The sequence below is a fragment of the Pipistrellus kuhlii genome, unplaced genomic scaffold, assembly GCF_014108245.1.
Source record: "Pipistrellus kuhlii isolate mPipKuh1 unplaced genomic scaffold, mPipKuh1.p scaffold_m20_p_3, whole genome shotgun sequence".
NCBI lineage: Eukaryota > Metazoa > Chordata > Mammalia > Chiroptera > Vespertilionidae > Pipistrellus > Pipistrellus kuhlii.
The window spans coordinates 162,121,215-162,141,603 of record NW_023425529.1 but is presented as its reverse complement, the minus strand read 5'-3'; the positions used below and the strand labels follow the sequence as shown (position 1 = coordinate 162,141,603).

At 47.9% G+C, this 20,389-nt stretch overlaps 1 protein-coding gene across 5 annotated transcripts in view; it reads right to left on the bottom strand.

The window, feature by feature from the left end:
* The window catches only part of TFDP1 (transcription factor Dp-1), a 45,937-nt gene that overhangs the window by 8,547 nt on the left and 17,001 nt on the right, over positions 1-20,389 (bottom strand). For 4 of the 5 annotated variants that reach the window (XM_036456442.2, XM_036456441.2, XM_036456443.2 and 1 more), the window contains exons 3-7: positions 14,414-14,480; positions 6,541-6,650; positions 2,463-2,584; positions 892-1,057; positions 354-497 (exon numbers count right to left, since the gene is read on the bottom strand). In XM_036456442.2, coding sequence (XP_036312335.1) covers positions 354-497; positions 892-1,057; positions 2,463-2,584; positions 6,541-6,650; positions 14,414-14,480 — 609 coding nt within the window. Of the gene's footprint in view, positions 1-353; positions 498-891; positions 1,058-2,462; positions 2,585-6,526; positions 6,651-14,413; positions 14,481-20,389 lie in introns of all 5 variants that reach the window. The other variant, XM_045588816.1, reaches the window with a different exon arrangement.

Sequence of the window (20,389 nt, the reverse complement as noted above, 5' to 3'; positions counted from 1 at the left end):
TAAGTAATTGCAACAACAAATTGGTGTTTTTATCTCTCTCTCAACTCAATATATAATTTTTTTAATTATTAAAAATCCCAAAAGTTAGGATTCATAACTGACCTACACTAGAGTCCACTGCCCTCACTTGTCTGACCACCGCCCCACCCTCAGTGAGGGTTTGCAGAGCCCAACACAGACGGGACAGCCCACCAACGTCAGAGACCCTGGGAAACTAGGAAAAACCTGTCCGCCTGGTCCAGGCCAGGCAGAGAGCATAAGACCCTTAGCAGCACCAGGGCTGCAAACAAAAACACCTGCTTTGGAGGCATGATTCTCCCCAGACACATGAACACAAAAGGTTAGCTGTGTACCTCTAAATTCTGACATTCCTGAGCTGAGTTGGTGGGCAGACCAATCCATTTGATTTCCTTCTTCTCCTTGGAGATGATGTTCATGGCCATCAGCACATTTAAGGCATCGTAGACTCGCCGTCTTATGTTCTTCTGATCATAAGCCTGGGGAAGGTGAAGCAGTTTTCCACCCGATCCAGGACAGCTCACAGATCAACGTTAAACGTTAGACCCTGAACTCAAGGAAGTGCACTGTCAATCTGCTGTGTGTCATACAAACCCACTGCAGCAGCCGGCACCACTCCTAACCCCTCCTCACTGAGCCAGCCGGGCCAGGCCAGAGGGCATTTCTGCTGGGGGAGGTCGCCCGGCAGGCAGAGCCAGAACCACACACAAAATCACTGAGGGATAACGGGGCATCATATCTGCAAATGGGCCAGAAAAAACTCCTCTGTACTGTTCTCGGACCTCTCTGTACGTCTGAAGTTGTCTCCAATAACAACACAGTGGGCCTTCCAGTAACTCCTGGCCTCCCCATACCCACACCACACGTACTTACGGATTCGTTTGGTAAGATGTGATTATCGGCGGCACTGAACTCTGCGACCAGCTCGTCGGCCACCTCGTTGTAGGACGTGGTTCCCTTCCTCTGCACTTTCTCACAGACCTTCATGGAGAAGTGCCTCAGGCCCTTACCGTTCTTCTCTCCTTTCCTGTTGCGTTTCCTTCAAAAATACAAAGGAGAAGTGATGCCCTTAGCATTCTTAGAGGCAGCCTTGAATTAAGACACGTTTACCTAAAAGGGTTAACAACCTACACAAGGGCCCGAGTCCTGCAGGTGCTGCAGTTCATGCCACAGACCAAGGGGAACCTGGCCCCGTCTCCAGAGAGTACCCTTGGCACCACCAATGGGTGTCCAATGTTTCCCTTCTTCAGAGGCCAGACCTCACGTCTCAGGGAAAACGGGGCAGACACCCATAAGGATGGGACCCAGTATATATCTGATGGGTATCAATACACTAAACATTGCTTCTTAAAACAATGTCGATCAACATCAGGGATTATGAAAATTTTACTGCAAATTTAGGACTTTTTAGGGAAAATTTAAGCTAACAGACAAGGGGAATGCTGAAGTGTGCTTCAGATTAGGAGTGAACCCAAATGTCTGAACTCTAAGTCACCACATCAAGGAAAATGGTGGTTCTGAGTTTCTAACTGGATGAATTTGGGGACTGATGATTTTTGCTTGAGAACCAAAACGGATATGATTTTATAGCTTTGTCTCTGTTAGTTTTTAAAGAAAGTTGCAAAGTTGACCTTCTAATAAAACTGTTCTCAAATTGGTCTGCTTTAGTGGAAGAAAGGATCAAAGTGACGGTGTGGTGGGGCTGTCCGATGGACGAGCGCCATGAAAAGGCAGTTCCATGTGGCGGCAGCGGGTGAAGCTGCTGTGAGCCCACCACTTTACGCATCATTCCCTGAAAGCTACTTTCCAGTGTAGACAACGGCAAGTGTCAGGGTTACCACTGTGCTGAAAGGTCAGCTCCCTCCTCTTCTTCCCCCCAAAGCTGACCACACCTTATAGTGCAGCAAAGCCATCACCCCAAAACTACAGGGGAGCAGCTCTCCCGCCCATCACAGTATAACCGTCATCCCAAAACTACTGGGGGCAGCTCTCCCGCCCATCACAGTATAACCGTCACCCCGAAACTACTGGGGGCATCTCTCCCGCCCTCCACATTATAACCATCACCCCGAAACTACTGGGGCAGCTCTCCCACCCTCCACATTATAACCATCACCCCGAAACTACTGGGGGCAGCTCTCCCGCCCATCACAGTATAACCGTCACCCCAAAACTACTGGGGGCAGCTCTCCCGCCCTCCACAACATAACCATCACCCCGAAACTACAGGGGGGGCAGCTCTTCTGCTCTTTACAGTATAACCATCACCCCAAAACTACAGGGGAGCGGCTCTCCCGCAGCCTGACCTTCTTTACGAGGAAACGCGTGCCTTGACTACACATCCCTTTTGGGCACACATTGGACATTTAAAATCCTCTGGCATGACGGTCAGCCCCTACGGCCACAGAGAGCTAAGGGTTTACAATTCTAGGCAATGTGCTCACCCGGCAGACCAAGGTGAGGGGTCTGAAGGCTGGTTCTGTGAGACAAAGTGAGTGTTAGGGGTGTGTGGGCTTCCTACCACGATAGTGTTTGGCGCTGCAGGTCTCTGAGGCGTACCAATTACCTACAGTCAAAAGAGACAATTCAGAACACAATCAGAAATCTCCCACATATGACGCTGCCATTTTATCATTTCTCATTACCTACAGCCGCTGCAGAATGGCAATGACCACAGATATCAGAAAGAACAATGACAATGTGAGTAACCCAACAGACGACCCTTTGAACGACGACGATATGGCCACACTATTCTGAACGTGTCTTTATTCCCCTTCGTCAACCTCAGGCATCTTCTCCAGTTACACAACAGCAGCAGGAAACGTCAGGCAGCACAAACAAGCCAGCAGACAGCGTGCACCTCCGGGCAGGTGCATTTAACCGCGGGGTGTAAATCACATACCCCAGGTACAGGATTCTGGGAGGACTCAGCACATTTCTATTATTCCTTTTGTCCTCTTTTACTTCCCTTTTAATGATATAGATGAGGATAAAAATCTATTCTTCAGAGGCACTAAAAGGAGGCCAAAACCCAGAAAACAGCTCTCAGAAGAAAAGGAACACAGGGCGACTCTGGTGCCCCGTTAGCTTGTTCATCCCAATGGTAGTTTTCTGGGGGGATCCCAGGCACCCCAAAGAGCACTGGGCAGGGGAAAGGGAAATGATCAGCATTGGGAACAAAGGCAAGGGGTCTCAATGCCCACAGAATAGCCTGAGACAAGCCCTTGTCTTGGGGTGCCCAGGCCGACATGCCCCTCATCGGCTGTCTGAGCACCCAATACCCATCTCTTCACCAAAAGAAGGGAAACCTTGCTTTATCTTTTAACAAGCACTTAGAACGTTGGTCCTTTCAATTAATATTCAAATATTAACATGGGGAACATACAGACATTGTATAGCCAAGTAAAATTCCAACTTTTCTGGCAAATACTGTACAAACTCATTTATAATATGTGGAATCTAAAAGAATAAACAAACAAACAAACAAAAAAGCACACTCAAGCTCAGAGGTGGAGGCTGGGGGAAGAGGGATGGGCAAAATGAGTGGAAGGGGTCACAAGGTACAAACTTCCAGCTATAAAATAAAAGTCACGGGGTAATGCACAGCACAGTTAATAATGCTGCATTGCATATCTGAACGATGCTAACAGATCTTGAAAGCTCTCATTACAAGAAAAAAATTTACAAATGACGACCAATATATACTTATTATGGTGATCATTTCATAGTTTATATAAATATCAATTCGTTATGTTGTACCCCTGAAACTAATATACTGTTGTAAGCCAATTATAGCTCAATAAGTGAAATCTAATTTCAATTTCTTCAAAGATACTGTTGTCTGACTCTCTCTAAACTGATAAACGAGCCCGGAAATCATTGAGAAACACTTTCTGAGTTACTACTCCAAAGCAAAGTGCCTCAGCGACCTGGTGTCATTAAACTTGTTAACCTCAGGCACCGAATGCTAGCACAGCCTCACCCCAGGGCAGAGGGTGCGCTGTGGCCTTAGGGACTTGCTGTGGCTGCCGCCTGGCTATTTTAAGCTGGACGCTCCTTCTAGTCCCCTTCTTAGCGGGATAAGTGTGTTACCTGCAGTGGCCCCGGGACAGCTGACCCGGCACTTTGTAAATTATCCATAAGCCCAGGTCACCTGTCAATGTTAATGATCCACAAAACATGGAGAGAAAAACAGCTCAGGTGAGTGTCACTCTTTTAATTCACATTTCCAATGATGAGCGCTTCATCACAGTGTTTTTTCAAACTGTAGATCACCCTCACTCAAAAGCCACAGAGTCAAATAAATCAGTGAATTTTCTGAAAAATTAAACAGGATAGAGAAGATAACAAATCTCCCCCGAGAGGAGGAATGCCTTGTGACACTTTTGTTTCTGTTAAATAGGTACGTGCATTTACCATTTATGGGCACTGGGTCCCGGTGAGAATGCACACCTGCTAAGGCTCGTGGCCCAGTTTGGGAAACATGGAGACCTGTCACTCACAGCACTTACCCAGCACATTTTCCTGGACCCAGCTGATTACATTCTCGGGAGAGTAGATTTAGGGTGCCAGCACACTCCATGTGGGCGGGCCTCACGTGCTGCAGCTCTGCTCAGAAGAGGGCTACCTAACTTCAGGGTCAGTGCCCCACCGGACACTCGGGCTGAGCCCAGAGACCAATGCCCTCCCTACTGTCCTCTCCCTACCCTGCATCTCTTCCTCAGACCAATTAGTCTGCAATGAGAACAGAAAGCCAGAAGGCCAGGCACACAGCAAGGGCTCGATAGCTGCTCACTGTGAGAGGCAAGCAAGGAGGGCCCCTCACACACACTGGCATCGCCCACTTCCTCATGGAGGAGTGCAGGGCAGCAGCACCTGCAGGTTTCCTCTCTTTGCTTTTTTATTTTCACTGTTTTACATGTAGATTTTGCCCTATGGGGAACACCTCCACCTGGGCTGTGAGCTGAACACCCAGACCACCGGTTAGGGGTTGTGGAAAGACCTAACAAGCCTCAGGGTACATTTTCACTCCCATGAAGTTCAACGAAGTCTCACCTCTCATGTCAGAATCAGCCAGTCCTCTTTGTTTTTAATTCCTTGGTACATATAAAGTTTTGAGAGACATTTGCAATGCGTAGGCTTTCACAGTCCTGGGATTTTGCAAAGGATAAATGACTACTACTAGCTCCACCCAAAATAGCTTGATTCAAATCAGTGAGTTAACTTTTGGACTGACAAAGTTTACGGTGCACCAACAGAAAATCTCTCCGTATGTTTCTTCCCAACTATTTACACTTAATAAAAATCAGACTGTTGCCCTGGCTGGTCTGGCTCTCAGTGAACAGAGCGTTGGCCTGTGGACTGAAGGGTCCCAGGTTCGATTCTAGTCAAGTACACATTTCTGGGTTGCGGGCTCAATCCCTAGTAGGCAGCATGTAGGAGGCAGCAGATCAATGATTTTCTCTCATAATTGATGTTTCTATCTCTCTCCCTCTCCCTCTCTAAAACCAATAAAAATATATATATATTTTAAAAATAGAACTGTTCCTATAATTAATGAGGTACTCCCAGCTAAATTCTGCTATAATACACAGTATTTTAAAATTTTAATTAAAACATAAATTGGAATATTAGCTTATATCAAAAAGATATTTACTGAAAAACTATGATGTGCCAAATGTGGTCTACATACTATTTGTTTTGGAAAAAAAAAAGAATCAGAGCCATTTTGCTAAGCAAACGTGGCCAAATTTTATTGAGGGACTAAGTGACAGTCATCCCCCATAGGGAAATGGGGGCCTGGGATGTGAACAAGCTCGGGTGGGTGGTAACACCCTTCTCTTCTCATGGGGGCGCATGGCCCAGGAGTAGGAATGACTTCAGCCTAACCAGAGTCACGGCGGGAAGAGGGGGGAACCGTTTGCTTGGAGAGGAGCAGAGTGGGCAACATGGGGTGGGGGGCCCACACAGTTCTGGGAGAGCAGATCCACCTCTGGCCCCTCCCGTAGAACTGGCAGGGGCGAGGACACACCTGTCACACAGTAGCACCCTGATAGCCTGAATTGACCTAACCCCACATGACCTGAACACGGACACCACCCTCGTTTCCCTGGCAGGTAACATCCGCCCCAAGGAGCGCCAGAGCCAAGGTGCAGCCAGCCCCCATACAGCTCCATGCCGCTCTGCCTGAGCTCTCCGTGGCACACCTAAGAAACCTGCAGGGCAGACGCAGGACCCGCAGGGAGCACGTAGTGACAGGAGAAGCTGCCTGGCCTGGGCTGAGTCCCACCGTCCGCGCACGCGCACAGAGGGGAAGGCCAGCCAGGAGCAGAGCACAGAAGCAGGGGAGACCACCTACGCTCTAACCACAGGCTCCTGCGATCTCTGAGGGAGGCGACCGTGCCAGCACTGCGAGCATTCAACAGGAAGCTGCGAAAGCAAACCTCACACTCCAAACTCCAAGCGGGAACCTAAGGATCACTGTCCCGAACCCACAAGCCCACCCTACCTGGGGCCCCTTACCACTTGCTGTGTAATGTTGACATTGGATGACTGTCCGAACGTTTTTGGCAAGAGCTGCTTCCCAAGCGTGTTTACTGTGGAGGGGTGAACAGCTACTAAGGACACAACACCTGCAACGCAAGGAAGTGAGAGGTGAGTTCTTTGCTGAATTGAGGCTAATGGTGAGTTTCAGGTCCATGATGCTTCTAATTAGAAAGTCCTTCCCCACTTTTACCATTTTAGATCTATGGACAATAACATACACCTTTACCAGGCTTAATTATCAATTTAAGGAGGCTGTATGGACACAATGGCTTGCTCGCCCTACAATGAGCCCCTCTCTGGGGCCGGGACTCCAGTGCCCACAGGCTTTATCACCAACTTGCCCCAAATCCGTTAGCCCATCCACAGAATGTTCTGGTGGGACTACAGGCTGTAGAGATAACAGCTCTTAAAAAGGCTCTAATTCTACGACAATCACAGAACAGAACACGCTCGGTGAGAGCTAAGCTGACTTCCGGGCCTTTACCACAGAGAAGAGGAGAAGCTCCTGTTCTGGTCATGCCTCGAGACCCTTCTGGTTTCCCTAACACAGAGCAGTCGGGAGCCACCTATCCTCTCGGGGTTTGAAGTGGTGGTTTTGCAACCAGGCCTCACACAGGGATCAACATGACATTTTCCTTCATTTCCACCCAGGTCAGCATCATGACGACCTCCAAATAACTAGTGAGGCATCCATCGTCTTCGATGTAGCCTGGCCTAAAGCTTCACTGAGAACAGACCTCTTCAAAATTTAATAACCAATGAATTTTGCTGCTACTAGAAACACATTAATTTCTTTTTAATAACTGAAACTGACCAGGTGGCTAACATGAATATCTAACCAACAGAAACATATTTACCTATCTGCTTTGAATTTTTTATTTTCCTCTGCAGGGTGGGGCAAAAGTAGGTCTACAGTTGTGAGTACACGAAACACAGAGTTTGCTCCTGTATTATTATTAAGTACTAGAGGCCCAGTGCACGGATTCCTGCATCGGTGGGGTCCCTAGCACTGATGCACAATTGGAGCCGGGGAGGAATCACAGGAGGGCTTCAGGGCGTGTCCAGCCTGTCTCACCCAGTCCCAATGGGGCCTACCGGTTGGAGCATCTGCCCCTGGTGGTTAGTGCATGTCATAGCTACCAAACAGTTGAAACCGTGGAACAGTCACTTAGACTTTTTTATATATAGACTAGAGATCCAATGCACAAAAATTTGTATACTGGAGGTGGTCCCTCAGTCCAGCCTGCCCCCTTTCACAGTCTGGGAGACCTCAAGGGGTGTCCTATTGCTGACTTAGGCCTGCTCCTCTGCAGGAGGCAACCGGGCCGATCAAGGGAAGGCACCGCCCCCTCACCCCACTGCTGCTGCCACTGCCAGCCACTGCAGCTGCTGCCCCTCCTCAGCCCTTGCAACCACTGCAGCTTTGTCTGGAAGACGCCCAGTCTATCCAGTCTAATTAGCATATGCTTTTATTAGTATAGATTACATTATTTTCCATTCAAACAACTGTATGGAATTTTTAACAAAAGCAAACATTTTGACTATTGATTTAGATACGTAAAAATATTTCAAAAGACAAAAATAGTTATTCTATTTTACACTGAGATTTAAAATACAGACAATTAAATATATTACTTTTCAGATTCACACATAAAGATTAATAACGAATAAGTTTCTGAAATACTAAACTGATTCATTGAAAAAGGTAACATTAGTTTTGTTTTAATATGCAAGTGATGATCTAATTTTTAGTGATTTGAAGAAAGAAAAGAGACTGCAATCACTGCCAACACCAGCAGCTCAGGCAGTGCTTATCACATCACTGTTTTAAAGCTTAACTTTGTACATCAAACTTACGGAAGTCAACACATCAATAGGCAGGACCAGGCAGTCACCTTCTAGTGCTAGACCTGGTCCAGCCACATCTGCCACCCACTTACACGGCACAACACACACCACCCCAGAACCATGGTTACTGTAGGGAAACGAGGAGTACTCTGGGGGGTTCAGGACAATGGCAGAGCTTCGAGGCAGGCTTGATCCCCATTGTGGGGTGTGCAGGAGGCAGCTGATCAATGATTCTCTCTCATCATTGATGTTTCTCTCTTTCTCTCTCCTTCTCCTGGCCTCTCTGAAATCAATAAAAATATATATTTTTTAAAAAGAAAATACATGGTCTGATTGCTATAACCATTAAAAGAAAAAGAACTCTAAAAATACTATATAAGCATATTTTTGTAATTAGTAATCATATTCTATTATTATATACTGTATAGGTTTTTAAGATAAATTATGAAAGCATATGGTTTAGTGTTTTCTTGGGAATAATTTTAACCAAACATCTTTAAGTTTTGGAATCTAATGTTTTAAGAGTTATTACTTTGCCCACCATGCTACAAATATTAACATGACTAGACCGTGGCGACCCTGTATGCCGTACCTTCACTGCCTGGCCCTGGATCAGCCACAAAAGCCTTCTTCTCAGCTCTCGAGCACCGAGGAGGAGCATCCTTCCTGGGCGATCCCCGCAGCCACACCTGACCCACGCAGACATGCTGCTCACCAGCCAGCCAGGAAAAGCAGGGAGAAATGGCTCTGCAGGGGCCCCTCCGTGGATCCAAGCTGAGGTGTGCCACGGCCCAAGGGCTGCGCTCTGGCTGCATCAGCTGGGTCAGCCCAGAACCCGCATCCCAGGTGACTGCCATGCCGCCTCACTGTGTAGCAGCCCTTCTGCTCCCTGGACAGCACTTAACTGAAAAACGGTCATCACCTCATGCCCAGGAGCAAGGCTTACAGGGCAGGATGTCACTACCGTGCTGTAAATGTCCTTTGGGTTACAACTCAGGACAGGAGGCGAGAACAGGCCGATGCCTCTGTCCCACGTTCCCCGGAAGGCAGCCGTCTGAGGGGCTAACCAAAAGTTCCGCCACTCCCTCCCACAACAGGGCTCCCCTCCCAACCACTACAGAGACCAGTTTGAACTTACCCACCGTGTACGAGTGTGTGCAAGTGTGTGTGTGCGTATGCATGCATTTGGGAGGGTACAGTTAACACATCTCAAGAATTACAAAATAACACTCAGGTTTCAGCCACACATCACTGGCAAATTTTCATTTTCCTACCTCAGAACCCCAAAGCTGGAAAACAGTACTGAAGCAGGGAAAATGACATTCGTCCCAGGAGAATGCCTGCTCACCAGTTAGACAAGGACAACGATACAGGAAGCAGTGTTCCAGGTTAAAGCAAGAGCACATGGAGATGGGCCCTACCTCCGGGGAGCTGAAGACAGGGACCTACACATGTCTAGCCTAAGGGGCCTTAGAGCTCTTCAGGAAAAAGACAGGTTTATGTCACGAATCAATCAATAGGCATTAGAGCTCCCCACTAATAAGGGGGCAGGTAACAAAAGGTAGCATTAGAAACTGACAGAATAGCCCAGCTCCCACAAACTGAAGTCACACACAGCACAAAGGGGATCACCACACAAGCACTGTGTGCTTGGACAATGGGTGCAGAAAAGTGTTCCCAAAATAGTAAGTTTGCACTTTCACAAACATTTACCCATCTAACTGTACTCTCAGGCACAGCTGGGGTTTTTCTTAGTGAGCACATATTATCTGGATAATAAATAAATTTTCAGTTTGAAAAGGCGAGAAGCGTGATGAAGTGCAAACAGAGATCCAGAGTACAGGAAAAAGGGCACACTTGAGCTGTGGTCCAAGGTCAGGTCTGTGCAGGGGAAGGGAAGGGCAGGGCGCAGCCTGGCAGGAAGGGTTGTGTGGGCACCTGGGTGGTGGGGGCAGGCTGCCTATGCACCACCACTGTTTGGCTGGAAGAAAAGATCCAAGCAAGAACCATGAGAAACAAAGTGAGACGATCAGCCGAGCTTGGAACTCATCCAGGTCGAGGTGCAGGGTAGGGGCAGGGCCTCGGGTGACAGGCACAGCACCCTCCACAGACTCCTTCCAAAAGCGTGAGGCCACAGGCACATGAAGTCGAAAACACTGACGACATCACACATTAGTGAGGATGCGGAGCAACTGGAAACAAAACAATGCAGCCATATATACGTTTGCTGTTTGACCCAGTTTCCACTCCTAAGCGTCTGCCCAAATCACAAAGACAAATGTGCGAGCAAAGACTCCCAGTGTTACAGCCGTGAGCAAACAATCGGAAGCAACCCAGGTGGCTGCCACAACTAAAACTGCACACAGAACTGACTGTCTAAACCTCTGCACCGGGACCCTTGTCTTCAGGGCCTGTGGAGGCAAAGGCTGTGAGGTCGGTGCGTTTTTCTGTGGGAAGTAAAGTTTTGAGTCTGGCAGGGTGTAATGGTCAACTTTATGTGTTAGTTTGCCACGGCACTTACTAGTCCCCAGTTATCCAATCGAACACCAGCCTAGGGGCTGTCTGGAAGCTCTTTGTGGAAGTGGTGAGATCAACAAACGGAGACTTTAAGTAAACAATCTAACCAGCCGAGAGCCTTGAGAGCAAAACCTGAGGTTTCCCTGAGAAGGAGTTCTGCCTTGAGACTGCAGCCCCAGCTCCTGCCTGCTTCCAGGCTGCAGGCCTGCCTTGCCCATTTCAAACTGCCAGGCCCACAGCACACAGGCTGATGATTCCTTGAAACAAACCTCCTTCATATACAGGACATGTTTTCCACCAAGTCTGCCTCTCGAGAGAACTCTGGCTGGCACAGGGGTCTGGAAACACAGCAGCTCTAAGAAAAGGAGTGATCCAGGAGCAGGGCGGGCAGGGAGGCCGAGACTGGGAGTGGTGTGAGAATGAGAACCTCAATGGGGCAGGAGTGGCAGGGCCCAGAGCAGGGGCACAGTAGAATCCAGGTGCAAGGAAGTGAGCCAAAGCCAGAACTCCAATAGGAGCAGACGAGGAGGGAACTGGATGCTGGGTCTGGCCTCATCTGAGGATGTTCTTAGCCGAGGGCAGCGAGGTTCCCAGGAAGTGGCGGTAATCAGGCGCTGGCCTGCTCCTGAATTCCCGGTGGGTGGGTGGGTGGGCGTGAGAACAATGGTGAACTAGTCCCACAGTACAAGGTGCAGGGCAGGAGGCGAGGCCAGTCCCTGCCTCTGGATGCCCCAGCCTCTCCTCTCTCCTGGCTGGGCCACAGCCTTCTCCTCAGGACCATCCCATCCTTATTACCAAAACCTGCACAGTGAGAACCAGCCCCTGCTCCTTCACAATCACTCAGAGAGACTGGTTCTCCAGGACATGCTGCTGACCACTCCCCTGGGCTCTGGGCCTTGCTCACTGTGACCCCACGCCTTTGCCAACTGCCCCCTGGGAAGAGCCCATAGTGACCACTGAATCAAATGACACCCCAATGTGTTGCTCACTGGGGTCTTCAAGCTCAAAATAAAATACTAATAAATAACCCAAAGTGAACAGTCCAAGTTAGTACAACACTGCTTAAAACCATCCTTAAGCTCATGAACCAGAAGCAAAAGGCATTACGCTGCTGCTATTACGTATAATGAATTTTTCACTCACGCAATCTATGAATGCCAGAAATTAGCCTTCACAACGTATCAAGATTAAAAAAAGTGTGCCAACACTGTCAGTGCACAAGGGTGACGGCCAGACGGCCTGGTCCTACTCTCTCCACATCTAAGCACCACTGACCAGAACAGCATGAACAGACAAATAGCTCTGTTGTTAAAACTGATCTCTGGAAGGAGCAGGAGAAACATGGCGGCTCGCGGAGAGTTGCAGAGCAGGGCTGTGGAGACGCCACCATGTGCCTTCTCACTAACGCCCTGCTGTGAGGTAGAAGAGACAGGGGCCTTGGGAGAAAGAAGGAACCTGGCCTCCTGGAGGCTGCACTGGTCCCAGGACTGACTCTGGACTCCACCACCCACGGGGCAACCAGACGAGACTGGTCAGGAGGAGGAGCGAGGCCTGGGCATGCGGTCAGGGGACTCCCAATGTCCGAGCAGCATCGTCAAGGCGAGTGGGATGAGTGAGGCCGAAAACATGAGCTGAAGAACACACAGGGTAAGATGAGGGGGCTGCAAAGAAGCTAGACCATGCCCAAGGGAGACATGTAGTATTTTCAATGTTGCAGGGAGCCAACAGCAACATATTTTAGCAGAGTCAAGAAACCATTATTTTTCCAATCCTTCCAATTCAATTCCTTGGCTCACAATTAAGCTCAATAGGAAAGGAAAAGGAGACAGCCAATGATTGGTCATAAGTAAGCTTACTTGGAGAGAAATTCAAAATAAACACCAGAATGAAAGGCTTCCATCATTTCCAAGGGAGCAAAGTTTGTGGATCCCCCCTCCCCCCATTATTATTCCTACTCATCACTTTAATAGAAAATGCCTCAAATTTCTAAAAAAATTTAAATGTTCAATTACGTACACTGAATTTTTCACTCACGCAATCTATGAATGCCAGAAATTAGCCTTCACAACGTATCAAGATAAAAAAAAGTGTGCCAACACTGAATCCCTCCGTGTGCTCTCCATCCTCAGACAGAGGAGAAAAGAGTGCAGGGCACGCCCATGGCATTCCACCAGTGAAACCAGGAGAGCAGGCATGAGCCGAGGCCTGGAGTAAGAGATCAGTGAAGCCCTGGACAGAGTGCAGGCCAAGGGCATGGGCACCAGCATAAAGCCGTGTGCACGAGCCTCCATGGGCATCTGAAGGTTAAGTCCCGATGCAACCGAGGGGGCAGACTTGCTCAGTGACACAGGGACCTAGCTTTCCGGGAGAGGGAAATGAATGGGGCAGGAGATGGCTGGGTTCCTGTCCAGTGCTCCCCAATAATGGATGGACAGACGTGAAGGGGCTGGGACACAGCAGGAAGACCGAATGAGGGCCCCGCACCAGTTTCAAGGCTATAGTAGGCATCAAAAGATCACTTATTAGGCAGGGCCTCATTGTTAGAGTAAAAAGATAATCTTAGGTATGACAGTCATTAGAAAAAGCAGAAAGAAGTAATCCGCAAACAGAACCTAAGCCCTAACACTGCACAAGGCCTCTGGGCCCAGCCTGGCTGACCCAGACAGTGGACTTGACAGCTGGAGCCACACACCTGGACTCCATTCACCCCTGCAAGCAAAACCTCCTTAAGACAAACCAGGCTCTCCCTCGGGTCTGCTCTGAGCAATAGTATAATGAGCTGCACCAAAATGGGCTTGCTCGAACTTGATATCAAAGCTCCACACCAACGCAGCTTTACAATCAGCCAAGCATCACACATCAGCGCTTCAAAGGCACATATCTTTGACGTGGATCCAGTAATTCCACGGCTACGACTTTACCTGAGGAAGCACCCAGCATGTTCTCAGAGGGAAACTGCAAATTGAGGGGCCGCTGGGAAGGCGTGGCTTTAACCGATCCTCCCTGAATTCTAGTGATGGAGAGCAACCCTGAACCCCAGAGAACGAACGAGGATACATGGACGTGAATTCTTGCTCACACTCTGAAGTGTGCCCCGCACCGTGAGCCCTCAGATTGGAGCTTCTGTCCGTCTGCTTCAGGGCTGGCCGCAGAGCAAAGGCCTGGAGAGCACACCCCCAGTCCAGGCCCTGAGGTGGACAGAACACAGGTGTCCTGTATTTTCTTCCTTACACTTTTCCACATTTCCTAAATTTTTGCCAATGGTATGCGACTTACAAACCAAAATAAACTCAGCCACTGATGTGTGTGTGCAGGGTGTGTGTGTGTCTGAATGACTTCTGAATGCTACTCCTCCCAGTCCATGCCGGGGGCTCCAAGGTGGGTTTCCACAGCTGACAAGGGCTTTCATGTAGAGAAATTCACAAATACAGCAAACTTCACACATTTATCAACAAACTCACATTTCCAGAGTAGGAGCCCTTACCTTTTCCAGGACTAAGGTTCTGGTCTATGAAGACCTTTAGTTCCCCGTTGGCTTCAATTAGACCGGCCTGAGAAAACAACAACAGTCATAATAAATACAACAGCTACTAGAGCGACAAGGCTGGTTTTTAACACACCATCCCTGTCAGAGGGTGGTATAAGTAGCATCAACACAATACAGTGTATACATGGTATGTTGTGGAACTGTGCACCTGAAACCTGTATAATTTTATTAACACAATAAATTCAAAGAAAAGGGAGGGGGGGAAAAGAAGGCAAAATGGTCACCACTATGCAAAGAACTGCAGAAAGCCCTGGAGGGAAACACCCATGTCCACAAGTGGCTGCCTTAGCCCATGAGTTACTTACTTAATTAGCAAAAGAAGGTCATTTGAAGATTTTACTCTTTAAAGCTTAGCCCTTGGGACAGTAATGAAGTGATGTTTTTATTATTAAATGGCACATGTATTTTAAGTGGTAATGTCTAAGGCTGGCAAAGGCGTATTGCAGGTGGACGTGAACGTTCATTTGACTATCTTGAAAGCAACCTGGTGATTCGGCCTGAGAACTGAACAAGGGCCTTCGAGTTGGTCAGAGCCTCAAAATGAAACAAAACAAAAAAATGAAAAGTGCTTCTTTTCATGACCTGGGTAGTCACTGAATGTACTTTTGAAGCAAACCTTAACAGCTGCATGTAGCTTTGGTTCTTTTGTTTTTTCTATGAGGGAACATTTATTAAAGCTGGGGACAGTGAAACAAGGACGGGCCTAGCATAGAAGCAGCAACAGGGGAGCCTAGGCTGCGCTGCCTTAGCTCTCTGGGAAGTCAGAGAAAGGAGGGCAAAATCAGAGGACTAGGCTGGGACAAGCTGCTGCTGCCCATTGATCCCCTGTTTACAAGTCTTGTGGGGTCCCTTAGAGTTTAGGAGATGCATGCCTTGGGGGGAGGGGGGTTGGCGTGGTGGTCGCGCTCCCCAGAGGGAATGTGTGGATTGAAATGTCTTTATGTAATATGACTGACTGCAAAGTGTCAAAGACAAATAGTTATGACCAAAATAATTTATTTAGGTTTCCTGATCTTAGACAAACACAACACTTTACAAGTCCTTTCTGGAAGGAGCAAGAACCTTGGGAATATATGAACTACAGTGGCATCTGGTCAGCCAGGTAGCAGGTTGCTAGAACAAAGCAGAATTGTTTCCAACAACTGAGCAGTTAAAGATATTACAGCGAGAGAGTGAAATAAGCCAATCAATGAAAGAGAAACACCACATGACCTCACTCATTTGTGGATAATAAAGAGCATTATAAACTGATGAACCAAAAGATAGATATAGAGACAGTAAAGCAACAAGCAGATTGTCAAATTACAGCGGGGAGGGGAGGAGGATCTGGGGGAGATAATAGATCAACCGAAGGACTTGTATACATGCATATAAGTACAACCGATGGACATAAAACTATGGGGAGGGAGGGGCTATGGGGGAGGGAGGGAGGGGGGCAAAAAAAAATCATTAAAATATGTAAAAAAAAATAAATAAATAAATTAAAAAAAAAAAAAAAAAAAAAAAAAAAAAAGATATTACAGCGAGAAATACCAGAACAGGACAGGTCCACATATGACTAGCTTCCACATACGACTAACCTAAACCAGTTCCAATACAGTTTCATCCTACTCTTAAATGCCAAGAGATACAGCACAAGAGATTTTCCCAAATAACACCTGAAACCAAGCCTCTCCCCACCCCCTCACCCCAGCCACCAAGAGACTCCTTCTGATTTGCTCTTTATGAAGGTGACACAAATTATTTGTGGACTTGAAGACCAACCCCAACCAGACACACACTCTGCTTGCTCCAGGCCGTGTGTGGGAACAGACAGCATCCTCAGACAGTTGTGTGTCCACCCATCCGAAGGTGCACAGCTCCTCCGGGACTTCTCTCTTTGAGAACAACAACAACTGGTGCAGGGGAGACCTTGTAGCACTCACATCGCTGGGCCAAGCCCCGCCTCCACCCTTTAAGCACACTATACTAGACTCACTTACGACATTGTGGAATTCAGGAAAAAAGTTGATCTCTCGCAAACCCACACAAACTAACTCAGGACCAGCGTCATCACCCAAAACCTACCCAGAATCACAGCTTCAGCCTTCATAATGGTGCTTCTCTAAAACACCACCCCCTTCGTGGAGTATAAACTCCAAAGGAAAACTGAAAACCTAACCAAGACCTCACTGGTGAAGTGTGATAGGAATCAAGTAAGTATAATAGGGAATTAGTCATCTTTCCTGAAAGGAAAAAAAAAAAAAAAAAAAAAACCTCCCTATTGATTTGATTCATGTGTGGTCAAATTTAAGACAACCCACTGAGCCGAAACCAGTTTGGCTCAGTGGACAGAGTGTTGGTCTGCGGACTGAAGGGTCCTGGGTTCGATTCCGGTCAAGAGCATGTTTTTTGGTTGCAGCACATCACCAGTAGGGGGGTGTGCAAGAGGCAGCTGGTCGATGTTTCTCTCTCATCGACATTTCTAGCTCTCTATCCCTCTCCCTTCCTCTCTGTGGAAAATCAATAAAATATATTAAAAAAAAAAAAAAAGACAACCCACTGAGTCCGATACCTGGCCTGTCACCTGCAGAGAGGACTGCCCACTCCCCTGCTCTGCTTCATTCCCAGGACACCCTCTCACCGGTCCCCCTGCCTGGGTGATTCTGAGGTCCAAGCCTCCACTGTCACTACCTGCAGACCAGGGACAGCAGCACCAGCCATACCTCAACCCAGAGCGTCTACAAGAATCACAGCATGACATGCAAACCTTTAAAAACCCACACACAGGTGACCAATCATCCTGGTCTTCCCGGACCAAGCAAGTTCTGAGGGCTCCTGGGGTGCTGGTCTGCCGGTGCTCAAAGCAGGAAGGGCCCAGGCCAGCTGCAAAGTTGTCTCTGTGGATAGAAATGCCTTCAAAAACCTGCCCACTGGTGACAGTGCTGGTGTAAGCAAGGTTTATGAGATCCTGTGGCAAACCCGCCGTGGACTCAGAGTCGCCACTCTCCTTGGTATGGAGCCCGCATGCCTGGACCGCACCCCGACCTGCTCAGTGTCCCCTCTCAGCACCCCAGGACTCTAGGGCATTAGGCGTGTGGGCAGGGAACGAGGCCTGACCTGTTTCATCTCCACTCTTTCTTCTGACAGTAGGACAGTCCAAGGCCATGCAATATGCCACACCATTGGGAACACCATGACCAGCATGAGCACATACTGAAATGAATCCTATGACAGCCCTCCTTGGGACTTTCCAACATGAAGTCACTCCGACAGGTTTACAGTTAGTGCTAAACTTCAATCACACAACCACAGACGCTGAATTAACAAAAATATTAGTTACCCATTAGTTTTCTTCCTTACACTTTGTAGCCCAGAGCTATGACCTGCATGTACTTGATTATAAGCATCATAACAGGTTGTCTTTTGGTGTGTGTTTTTTTAAGGCATTACTGAAATTGTAATTAATTTTAAGATAAGTGCATTGGACTTATTTTCCTACAAAATCCTTATACTTAAGATGCCGCCCTGGCCAGTGTTTCTAAGGGGTTAGAGTAGGGGTGTCGAACTCAATCAGAGAAGGGGCCAAAATCTAAAATCCAGCCTAAATCGCGGGCCGAATGGTTTACTGAACAGTCATAAACTGTCATTGTGATGGAAACGCAGCGGAGTGCAGTGATGACAGCGCGGTGCGGGCCACATTGCAAGGCCTGGCGGGACGGATTTGGCCCGCGGACCTTGTGTTTGACACATGTGGGTTAGAGCACTGGTCCATGCAACTAAGGGTCAAAGGTTCAATTCCTGGTCAAGGGCATATACCTGAGTTGCAGGTTCAATCCCCAGTCCCAGATAGGGTGAATGTGAGAGGCAACCAAGAGATGTGTCTCTGTCAAACTGCTAAATATATTAACATACAAACCAACAGCAAAGGTACTCTTTTGCCATAACTGTAGTTTTTCTTAGTTTCTATAATTAGCCTATTTATTATACTCATATTTAATGAAAATAAAAGTTGATTTCCTTATATTAGCTAATATTTACAGTAGCAATAACAAAGATTTTAAAAATAGTGGCAATAACAGTAAAACGTATTACCAAGACATAATGCTGCTAGAAAGAGCTGAACCAATTAAAAATGAAAACTAAAAAATTGAATACGATTATTTTAGTTAATTTAGAACCTTACTTGTGCTTCCATGTTCCAGGCTTTAGAAATGCAAACCAATCTAACCTGGGACAGCCCAAACAAGGGTGCTGATGACCACACCGCTTAACAAGTGGCCCAGGTGAGGACAGCCCTAACCCACAGGCCAACTCCCCACCACCAGCCACACTCTGAATCCCCTCACTGGTCTCCTCCTTCCTGTCCTCCCTCTTTCTAAAACACGCTCAGCCTGACTGTCTCTCATCACCCTAGGACAGTGGTCGGCAAACCTCGGCTCTTGAGCTACATGCGGCTCTTTAGTCCCTTGAGTGTTCTAATGCCACTTCTTCAAAATAGATTCACCCAGGCTGAAAACGGACTTCTGCTCATGGGCCACGGAGTTTCTATTGCACTGTACAGATGCGCCCACACGTGGTATTTTGTGGAAGAGCCACACTCAAGAGGCCAAAGAACCACATGTGGCTCACAAGCCGTGGTTTGCCGACCACCGCCCTAGGATAACATACAAAGTCTTCAGCAAGACAGAGACCCCGAGACCAGGGACCGCCTGCCCGCCCACACCCCTTTAGAAGGCTGCCAGAGAGATAAAGTCTCACTACCAGACAGCAAGGCACAGCTCAGGGCGAGGAGGTGGAGGGAGATGGTCTGAGCTGGTTGCTTACTTTACCTGGAAAGGGAGAGGGCAGGGACAGTCAGCTGCTGGTGAGAGACCAGCAGGGCTGGACGCTGCCCAGGAGAACCAAGTGCCCTCTTGGCATCCTCAGTTCTCACCGCCCTCCTCCAGGTGCAGCCCCCATGCTTCCTACTACTTCCTGACTCTATGCACTTCTTAATTTACTATGCAGGCTACTAATTAGTTACTCCTGCCACTATACTAGAAGACCTCTAAGAGCAGATGTTTGTATGGAAAGAAAGCCCTACAGTAGGGGTGTCGAACTCAATCAGAGAAGGGGCCAAAATCTAAAATCCAGCCTAAATCGCGGGCCGAATGGTTTACTGAACTGTCATAAACTGTCATTGTGATGGAAACGCAGCGGAGTGCAGTGATGACAGCATGGTGCGGGCCACATTGCAAGGCCTGGCGGGACGGATTTGGCCCGAGGGCCTTGTGTTTGACACATGTGCCCTACAGCAAAGACCCCAAAGCTCAGACTGAAGGGGTCAAACAGCCCAGAGGAGAGGCTGGCCCTCGAAGGGCCTCACAGGCAGCATTTTGGGCCTGAGGGCAGTGGTTCCCACCTTTTTATGGCCATGCCCCACCTAAGCACCTCTAAAATCCTGAGCTCCTCCTCCCAATTATTCAAAAAGTGAATTCATATTCATGTGGAGGAAGCCTAAAAGGCCATTAACCTGGTCTACACAAGCTTCCAAAGAACACGGCATCCGTGATAGAGAAAAATAAAAGAACGAAAGGACAGCTGAAATACTGAGGAAGAAAATCACTAAGAAATTGTTATAAAAAATAATAGTAATATGAAGGGATATGAAAATACAGCAAATAAAGTTTAAAAACATATAATAAAGAATGGAAATGCATAAATGTCACTATATATTTATATACCGTATACGAGGCCCCTAGAACCCTAAGGAATGCAAAAAAGTCACTGTTAATAACTCATTCTCGAATTGCCCCCCTTAAAAATCAAACAGCCCCCCCTGTGGGGCATGTGCCCCACGCTGGGAACCACTGGCCTAGGGTCATCTGGTGGCTGAATCTGCAAAGGCCAGGTTAGATCTCAAAGACCAAGACTTCTGGCTTACTGGCTTCT